This window comes from Oryctolagus cuniculus, chromosome 6, assembly GCF_964237555.1.
Source record: "Oryctolagus cuniculus chromosome 6, mOryCun1.1, whole genome shotgun sequence".
Lineage (NCBI taxonomy): Eukaryota > Metazoa > Chordata > Mammalia > Lagomorpha > Leporidae > Oryctolagus > Oryctolagus cuniculus.
The window spans coordinates 119,875,353-119,885,877 of NC_091437.1; the positions used below are offsets into that span (position 1 = coordinate 119,875,353).

The 10,525-nt window shown below is 45.8% G+C and overlaps 1 protein-coding gene across 1 annotated transcript in view; it reads right to left on the minus strand.

Moving 5' to 3' along the window:
* Window positions 1–8,126, minus strand: part of RAD54B (RAD54 homolog B) — an 85,951-nt gene extending 77,825 nt beyond the window's left edge. Inside the window, exons 1-2 of the mRNA XM_008255751.4 lie at window positions 7,839–8,126; window positions 2,964–3,114 (exon numbers count right to left, since the gene is read on the minus strand). Coding sequence (XP_008253973.2) covers window positions 2,964–3,098 — 135 coding nt within the window. The 5' untranslated portion in view covers window positions 3,099–3,114; window positions 7,839–8,126. The remainder of the gene's footprint in view (window positions 1–2,963; window positions 3,115–7,838) is intronic.
* Between the last annotated feature and the right edge of the window lie 2,399 nt (window positions 8,127–10,525).

A 10,525-nucleotide genomic window follows, 5' to 3' on the forward strand; every position in this document is an offset into this window, starting at 1 on the left:
CAAGCATTGTAGCACAGTGAATTAAGCCACCACCTGCAACACCAGCTTCCCATGTGAGTGTGGGTTTGAGTCCCTGCTGCTCTACTTCCAATCTAGCTCCCTGCTAATGCCCCTGGGCAGGCAGCAGAAGATGGTCCAAGTACCTGGGCCCCTGCTGCCCATATGAGAGACCCAGATGGAGTTCTAAGCTCCTGGTTTTGACCTGGCCCAGACTGGGCTGTTGCAACCATCTGGAGAGCAACACAGCAGATACAGTATCTCTTTCTCTCTTTCTCTCCCTTTCTGAAACTCTGCCTCAAATAAACAAATAAACTCAAATAAACAAATCTTTAAAAAATAAGCTACTGGTTTCTATATTTCTGAATCAAGAACAGATATTTTATGATAAACTGAATCCAACTGTTATTGCTTTTAAAGCAGGAAGATATGGCAATGAAAACTGCTCTTATAATTACAGTGAGAAGAGTTTTAAACAAATCATAACATGCCATTCTTATAATTTAAAAAGCTTTTTCTTGGGGCTGGCGCTGTGGCGTAGTAGGTTAAAGCCAGAGCCTGCAGTGCCAGCATCCCATATGAGCGTCAGTTCTAGTCCTGGCTGCTCCACTTCTAATCCAGCTCCCTGCTATGGCCTGGGAAAGCAGTGGAAGATGGCCCAAGCCTTTGGGCCCCTGAACCCATGTGGGAGACCTGGAAGAAGCTCCTGGCTCCTGGCTTTGGATTGGTGCAGCTCCAACCGTTGCAGCCAATTGAGGAGTGAACCAGTGACTGGAAGACCTCTCTCCTCTCTCTGCCTCTGCCTCTATGTAACTCTTTCAAATAAATAAATAAATCTAAAAAAAAAAAAAGCTTTTTCTTGTTAAATTTTTCAACACTAAAATCAACACTTAGAGGCCAGTGCTGTGACGCAGTGGGTTAAAAGCCCTGGCCTGACGAAACAGCATCCCATATGGGCGCCAGTTCTAGTCCTAGCTGCTCCTCTTCCAATCCAGCTATGGCCTGGAAAAGCACTGGAAGACGGCCCAAGTCCTTGAGCCCCTGCACCCAAATGGGAGACCTGGAAGAAGCTCCTGGCTCCTGGCTCCGGATTGGCACAGCTCCAGCTGTTGCGGCCATCTGGGGAGTGAACCAGCAGATGGAAGACTTCTTTCTCTGTCTCTACCTCTCTCTATAACTCTTTCAAATAAATAAAATAAATCTTTTAAAAAAATCAACACTTAAATATTGTTAATTTTTAGGTGAAATACTGGTAATTTCACTATTGGTCTTTCTTATAGAGCCCTTGTATACTATAGAATATTTGAGACACATACAAAAAAATTTACAAATGAAAAGATATTCTTGGGATCTGCATCAAAATAAGTGGGGAGGGTCTGGATAGGGAACTGGGCAGGAAAAGAGAAACAAGAGTGATCACGAATTATCAATTGTTGAAGCTAGGTAAGGGGTTGAGCAGAGACACAGGGGTTCATTTTGCATATCTACACATTTTCTACTGCTGCTGTACCAAATTACCACAAATGTATTAACAAAGCAAAAAATATTTATCATATTGTAGTCCCACGCATTACAACTCCAAGTTACTACTTGGGTCTTAATGAGCTAAAATCAAGTAATCAGCAAAACCACATTCCTTTCCAGAAGCTACATGTTTTTCCAAACTTCCACAAACCACCCACATGCCCTAGCTTGCGCCCCACCACCACCACCATCTTGAAAGCCAGCTGTATTGCATTTCTCTGCCCCTACTTCCATAATCACTTCCATAATCACATAATCTCTGACTCTCTTGACTCCTCCCACTTTTAAGGACACTTGAGATTATTTGGGGCCCAGTCAGATAATCCAGGACAACCTCCTCATCTCAACTGAGGTCTTTAAAATTAATCAATTCACTAAAATCCCTTCTGCTATGTAAGGTAACATATTCATATTCCTGGAATTAAAATATGAACCTTTTCAAAACATGTTTATTTACTTTCACCCACTTCAAAGACAGAGTGACAGAGAGATCTTCCATCTGCTGGTTTGTTTCCTAAACGCCTGCAACAGCCAGGACTAGGCCAGGCCAAAGCCAGGAGCTAGAAACTCCATCCAGGTCCCCCATGTGGGTGACAGGATTATAATCATCACAATAAATTTACTGTTAGCGGCTACATTTTCAAAAACCTCTGATAAGATTTCAAAGTAAGTCAACTAATGGAAGTCACAAATTTCATTTTTGCAACAGTTTTATTTTTTTTTACAGGCAGAGAGACAGGGCCGGCACCACGGCTCAATAGGCTAATCCTCCACCTAGCGGCGCCAGCACACCGGGTTCCAGTCCTGGTTAGGGCGCCGGATTCTGTCCCGGTTGCCCCTCTTCCAGGCCAGCTCTCTGCTGTGGCCCGGGAAGGCAGTGGAGGATGGCCCAAGTACTTGGGCCCTGCACCCCATGGGAGACCAGGAAAAGCACCTGGCTTCTGCCTTCGGATCAGCGCAATGCGCCAGCCGCAGCGCGCCAGCCGCGGCAGCCACTGGAGGGTGAACCAACGGCAAAGGAAGACCTTTCTCTCTGTCTCTCTCTCTCACTGTCCACTCTGCCTGTCAAAAAATAAAAAATAAAAAAAAATTTTAAAAAAGGCAGAGAGACAGGAGTTTAGCAGCACAGTAGTTAAGATGCCGCTTGGCACACCCACATCCTGCTTCAGAGTGCGGGGGTTCTGGTCCCAACTCCAACCTCAATTCTAGCTTCCAGCTATTGCGTATCCAGGGAAGCAACAGGTGATGGCTCAGGTAGTTGGGTCCCTGCTTCCCCTGTGAGAGACCTGGATTGAGTTCTTGGCTACTGAATTCAGCCTGGCCCAGCTGCAGCTGTTGCAGGCATTTTGGGAGTGAACCAGTGGATGGAAAATCTGTCTCTCTGCTTCTCAAATAAATAAAAATTTTTTAAATACAAGTTTCTCTGTATTATTTTTTTTTACCTTAAATAACTTTATATCTGGATTCAGTTTTATAATTTCTTCTTTTGGACTTGGATTACTTCTTCCTGGGGGTAAAAATTTTAGTCTTTTGAAGGAATTCCCCTGCAACTGACTTGGTGCTGCAGATCGTCTCATAGTCAATAGTACTGACCTGAAAAACAGCCAAAACAGAAATAATTCATGAGTCTGATTATGCACGCACTATCCAAACATTTTCACACTGCAATCAGACTGCTCTAATGTTCCCTCTGAGCTGTGTAAACAATCCACACCTGACCTCATATAAAGCTCATAGTCGAAAGGCAAGTGTTGGGGCTGGTAATCTGGCACAGAGATTAGACGCTACTTGAGACACCTGTATGCCATATCAGAGAGCCTGGGTTGGAGAGGCAGCACTTCATGGCTTAAGTACTGGGCTCCTGGCTGTGGCCTGGACCAGGCCCAGCTGTTTTAAGCACTTGGGAAATGAATCAGAAAACAGAAATATCTTTGTCTTTCTCTGCCTTTCAAATAAAATGAAAAGCAAAAATAAATTTTTAAATCTTAATTTTCTTTAAAAAGGCAATTACACTTAAAATATTGCATACAATTACCCTTAGGCTATGTGTATAAGGTATATACAAAACAAATGAATTCTGTGTTCTGACTTGGGTCCCATCCCTAAGATATTTCATTATATATACAAAATATTGCTAGTTATTTCAGATAAAGGATACTAATATTTCATTTATTATTATAGCAAACACATAGCTAGCACTTAGTGTTCGTCATATGAATGAATCTACAGCCATTAATGACAAATACACACTTTTTAAAAGAATGTTTAGGCTGGCGCCTTGGCTCACTAGGCTAATCCTCCGCCTGTGGCGCCGGCACACCAGGTTCTAGTCCTGGTCGGGGCGCCAGATTCTGTCCCGGTTGCCCCTCTTCCAGGCCAGCTCTTTGCTGTGGCCAGGGAGTGCAGTGGAGGGTGGCCCAAGTGCTTGGGCCCTGCACCCCATGGGAGACCAAGATAAGTACCTGGCTCCTGCCATCAGATCAGCGCAGTGCGCTGGCCGCAGCGCGCCACCTGCGGCAGCCATTGGAGGGTGAACCAACGGCAAAAGGAAGACCTTTCTCTCTGTCTCTCTCTCTCTCACTGTCCACTCTGCCTGTCAAAAAAAAAAAAAAAAAAAAAAAAAAAAAAAAAAAAGAATGTTTAGGGGCTGGGATTGTGGCACAACAGGTTAATCCAAGACCTGCAACTCCAGCATTCCAATGTGATAGCTAGTTCAAGTCCCTACAGCTCTGTTTTCCCTCCAACTCCTTGCTAATACACTTGGGAAAGCAGTGGAAGATGGCCCAAGTGCTCCCGCTGCTAAGTGGGAGACTGGATAGTTCAGGGAGTGAACCAGTGGATAGAAGATGTCTCTCTCTCTAACTCTGCCTTTCAAATAAATTTAAAAAAAAATTTTTTTTAATGGCATGAGAAGTGTTTTGGATGCAACAAATGAAAAACAGCCACATGTTCAGTTTCATTCCAACTTTTTAAAATAGAGTAAAAAAAGAAAATCAATAACATATGCATATATACTCTATTTTTTTTTTTTTAAGATTTATTTGAAAGGTAGAGTTAAAGGAGAGACAGAAAGAGATCTTTCATCCACTCATTCATCCCCTAAATGGCCACAATGGCCAAGGCTGTGCCAGGCAGAAGCCAGGAGCCAGGAGCTTCTTCCAGATCTCCCATGTGTGTACAGAGGCTTGGGCCATCTTCCGCTGCTTTCCCATGCACATTAGTAGGGAGCTGGATCAGAAGTGGAGAAGCTAGGACTAAAACCAGCACCCATATGAGATGCTGACACCACAGGCTGTGGCTTAATCCACTGTGCCACAGTGCTGGCCACACATACATACTTTTTTCTTTAAATTTTTTAAAAAATTGCCATCTGCAATGCCAACATCCCATAGCAAAGCAATGGTTCGAGTTCTAGCTGCTCCACTTCCAATGTTGCTCCCTGCTAATGCACCTGAGGAGACAGTGGAGGATGGCCCAACTACCTAGGGTCCCTTCCACCCACGTTGGAGACTCCAGTGGAGTTCTGGATGCCTGGCTTCTCCTGGATGAGGCACAGCCATTACAGCCTTTTGGGAAGTGAACCTAGAGATGGAAAATCTCTCTTTCACTCTTTCTAAAAAAAAAAAAAGTAGAATGCTCCAGTTAGGATGCCCACATCCCAGATCAGAATTCCTGCGTCTGAATCCTGACTCTGCTCCAGATTTCAGCTCTCTGTTAACACACACCCTGGGAAGGAAGCACATGATGGCTCAACCCAGGTGGAAGACCTGGATTGAATTCCAAGCTCCCATCTTCAGCCTGGCCCTTTTCAACATCTGGGGAGTCAATCAGCAGATGGGAGCATTCTCATTCATTTCTCTCTCTTTCTCTCCACCTGTCAGATTATAATGTGGCTATAGGGGTATCACACATTCGTGGACAACACTGTGGCATGGCAGTTAAGCCCCAACTTGGGATGCTAGTTTCAGTCCCAGATTCTCTGCTTCTGATCTGGTTCCTGCTAACATACCTGGGAAGCAGCATATGATGGTCCAATTGCTTGGGCCCCTGCCACCCATATGGGAGATCAGTTCCAGGATCCTGGCTCTAGGACTGGCACAGCCCTGGCTGTTGTGGCCACTGGGTGTATGTTCACTCACTCACTGTTACTCTGCCTTTCAAACAAATCAATCAATGCAAAGAAATCACTGCAAAATACATATGTAACTACACTGTAAATTATACAGCTATAAACAGATATAATTTTGTTACATATAACAGGCAATCCTTAAAAAGACTAGAAAGGGGCCAGCGCTGTGGCGCAGCAGGTTAAAGCCCTGGCCTGCAGCGCCAGCATCTTCTATGGATGCTGGTTCAACTCCAACTGCTCCCTGCTAATGCGCCTGGGAAAGCAGCAGAGAATGAACCAAATCCTTGGTTCATTTGGGAGACCTAAAGGAAGCTCCTGGCTTCAGATCAGCTCAGCTCCAGCTGTGACTATTTGGAGAGTGAAGCCAGTGAATGGAAGACCTCTGTCTCTACCTCTCTCTGTAATTCCATCTTTCAAATAAATAAAACAGATCTTAAAAAAAAAAGACTAGAAAAACACATGCCATTATCTCTAGGTATTAGAATAACCAGTAATTTTTTTTATTTTCTTCTGAGTATTTGTATATATTTAAAATTTTCTACATTGAAAATTTTATCTTTGTAATAGGGAAAATGCCATTTATAATTTTTTAACTACTGTATTCATCGAATCTAAAATGCCAACAATTAAAAATATAGCATTATTTTATGTATTCCAGAAAAAAGTGCAGCCAACTAAACATCAAGTCATCACTGATGGATAGACATTTCCCATTTTCAACAATGTTAAAATATTTGATGTAAGTCTTCATAGAGCTTGGGGGGTTACAGTAAAGGTCACTCAATGCTATTTTTTTATTAAAGGACAAAAGATCGCTATTAGCACAATCTTAGAGAAAATTATGAATGAAAGAGATGGTTTGCGATCATTTCAGAAGCAATATTTCTAGGTCAACAGATAAATCATGCCAAAACAACAAACTCATGTCCTTTGCACGAGTAAGAATATTACATGTCTCTAGCTACATAAATCACATGAATTTGAAATTGACACAAACTGCAACGAGATGATTTAACTGAAATATGAGTGAAAATTAGGCTGCATTTAGAAAGGCTATATAAAAGCCAGCACCTCGGCTCACTAGGCTAATCCTCCGCCTAGCGGCGCCGGCACACTGGGTTCTAGTCCCGGTCGGGGCGCCGGATTCTGTCCCGGTTGCCCCTCTTCCAGGCCAGCTCTCTGCTGTGGCCAGGGAGTGCAGTGGAGGATGGCCCAAGTCCCTGGGCCCTGCACCCCATGGGAGACCAGGAGAAGCACCTGGCTCCAGCCATCGGTTCAGCGCGGTGCGCCGGCTGCAGCGCACCTGCCGCGGAGGCCATTGGAGGGTGAACCAACGGAAAAAAGGAAGACCTTTCTCTCTGTCTCTCTCTCACTGTCCACTCTGCCTGTCAAAAAAATAAAAATTTTTTAAAAAAAGGCTATATAATGACCAAATGAAACAGAAAACTGCAAGGTTCAGATAAATGGAAGGCTTTTAGTTGACTATCAGCTGAAATAACAAGACAGTTGATGAGGCTACTTAAACTAGTAATTTCTAGATAGTATGAATAAAACTAGGATACACACACCCCGGGATATAATAGGTTCTACTCTCTACAACAGTCAGGCGCTCCTGTAATGCTGAGAAAATTTCGACCGACAACCTTTTAAAGCTATGTTAGAAAAGTACAGTAGCGAGAAACAGAAAGATATGAAAGAAATGCCAGCGTAGCTGTCTTCCACTTCAAACAAGCTTAACTTCAGGCAAGCTATTTAAAAAAACAAACCAACTTCCCCATTTGCGAAATTGGACTAGATGCTAGATACTAGATCTCCGAACACTAAGCACTAAGAATCACCACCCTAAACCCATCGACATCTAGTAGGGTGTTTCAAAAAGTTCTTAAGACGGAATTATGACAGTTTGGTGCAAAAAGAAGAAATGTTGAACCCATGGACATCCTAAGGCACACACGCCGAAACTTTCTGAAGACCCGTGATCCATCGCTAGCACCGACCCCCTCCAGGCCCCGGGAAGCAGCTTCAGAGGCCAGCGAGGGCAGATCGGTGCAGGGAGAGCGATCCCAACGCCAAAGCAGCCTGCGCGTACCACCGGCACAGGATGTCCCAGGCACCACCCCCGGAGCACCAGCAGCACCACCACTGCCGCCAGCCCGCCCGCCCCTCCAGGCCACCCAATGCCACGCACTTCAGACACCGCGGCTCCGGGACTCCCAAGAGGCGTCCGCCGTCGCTACGTCCTCCTGGCCAACTCCAGAGCCACTACCCGTTTCATCCCGCACCAGCGTAACGCTGTCGCCGGCTTCCCCGGCTTCCCCGGCTTCCCCTTCAAGGACGCACGGCAGAGGATGAGCTAAACCCGTACACAGAGAAGAGCCGCGGGTAAACAACGCTCTCCTCACAGCCGGAGGAGCTCAAGGTTCCCGCCTCCGCTCAGCCAATCCCGGGTGAGGCCTCGGCGCAGGCACACTACGTCACCGCTACGGCGTCTCGCCCGCCCCGACTTCCGCGTCATCGCGCATGTGCCTTTGTAGTTCCAGGTAAACGCTTCCAAGTGTGACTCTGATACTGATTGGAAGCCTGCAGACGCTGCCAGGTTGGGCATGTCATAAGTAGGTGACGATTCGATGTGTAAATGCGGTAGAAGAAATGTGTGATTGGCGGAGGTGGTGTTCTGATACTCATTCATAAAATGTTGACTTAGTGCCTCCTGCAAGATATTTTACAAATTATGTTAGGTTTCTGGGAATATAAAACGAGTACATTATCACTGTGATCTCACGGAGCACTTCCTGCAGATTTAGAAAAGCGTCGAAAATTTTAAGCAGAGAGGTGACATCGATCAATAGGAATTCACTGAGCACCTTGCAAAGTGCTTCGCCATGGCACTGTCCTCTAGCTCTGAGAAAGGTGGGATTATAAAAGGAAGTCGAAGTGAAAGACACTGGTTAAAGGTCGTTCATCACTGGTTTCATGAACATGTCAAACAGTGGAAACTCTTTTGCAGCTGGTAGGGGTGTAAACAGGTGCAGTTACTTTAAAAAGTAGTAAAAAAAAAAAAAAAAAAGGCCGGCGCCGTGGCTCAATAGGCTAATCCTCCACCTTGCGGCGCCGGCACACCGGTTCTAGTCCCGGTCGGGGCGCCGGATTCTGTCCCGGTTGCCCCTCTTCCAGGCCAGCTCTCTGCTATGGCCAGGGAGTGCAGTGGAGGATGGCCCAGGTGCTTGGGCCCTGCACCCCATGGGAGACCAGGATAAGTACCTGGCTCCTGCCATTGGATCAGTGCGGTGCGCTGGCCGCGGCGGCCATTGGAGGGTGAACCAACGGCAAAGGAAGACCTTTCTCTCTCTGTCTCTCTCTCTCACTGTCCACTCTGCCTGTCAAAAAAAAAAAAAAAAGTAGTTTGAGGAGTTTTTTCTAAGGATTTATTTGAAAGGCTGAGTGTCACAGAGAGGTAGAGACACAGAGAGACCTTCCATCCGCTGGTTCACTGCCCAGATTCCCACATCAGCCAGAGTTGTGCCAAGCTGGAGCCAGGAGTTTCCATCCTGGTCACCCACATGAATGGCTGGGGCCCACTGCCTTGTAAAAGGAAAGATGTCAAAAGGTGTGAAGGAACGTTTAGCTGCAACTGTTTTCTCAGTCCTAAAGAGTTGCACATAGGCTGAACTGTGCTTTGGGTTGCTCCTGGGACAGTGGCTCACAAGAGTTGGAATCTGGGGTGTGACAAGGTGGGAACTCTCCTAAACCACACCATCCCCTTCTTTGGGCTGGAACAGGAGTAAGAGTGACCAGGGAACCAACCAACTAGCTCTCACAGTGTTTGCAGCTTGGGCAAAGGTGGCCTGGGGACATTTGTCTACCAGATTTGCAGCTGTTTGCTCCCTCGCTTCATCCCGATCATTGCACGGCATCTCATCCTCCATTTCCCTTATCCTGCTTTTAGTTTGTCATCACAGTTTCCACTCCCTAACATCTACATATGTGTGTATTGATTTTCTATTCCTTCAGAATGTAAGCTCCAGGAGAACGGGTCTTGGCTTTGTACTCTGCTGTGCCCATGTGTCTAGAAAAGGACAGGCCTCATAGAATGCAGAGTTTTGTAAAATTCAAAAAGCTCACTGAGGCCAGTGCTATGGCATAGCAGATAGGGCCACCGCCTGCAGTGCCGGCATCCCTTATTGGCACTGGTTCAAGTCCCGGCTGCTCCACTTCTGATCCAGCTCTCTGCTGTGGCCTGGGAAGCAGTGGACAATGGCCTAAGTCCTTGGGCCCCTGCACCCATGTGGGAGACCGAGAGGAAGGTCCTGGCATTGGATTGGCACAGCTCCGGCCATTGCAGCCAATTGGGGAGTGAACCATCGAATGGAAGACCTCTCTCTCTCTCTGCCTCTCCTCTGTGTAACTCTTTCAAATAAAATAAATATTTTTTAAAAAATTAAATGAGTGTTTAATGAGACAATGGAGTATGTCTGTTTCTTAACTTTTTTTTTTTACATAATTACCCTCTTAACATCAATAAGTTAGAGTGCGATATCTTGATACAGTGGCTGGTGTAAGTTTTCTGGAATGAGACAGACTCTGGATTCAGGAATTACTATGTTGTGAGGAAAAGAGATGACTTCTATAAGCTGCAAACACATTGCAGTACCAGGAACAGAAATGTAGCTGATGCATAAAGGTGGGAGGCTGGCGTGGTGGCCCAGCAGGTTAAGCTGCCACCTGGGACACTAGAATCCTGTATGAGAGCTAATCCAAGTCCCAGCTGTACCACTTCAGATCCAGCTCCCTGCAAATACACCTTGAACAGCAGCACAGGATGGCCCAAGTTCTTGGGTTCCTGCTACCCACTTGGGAGACCCAGATAGAGTTCTA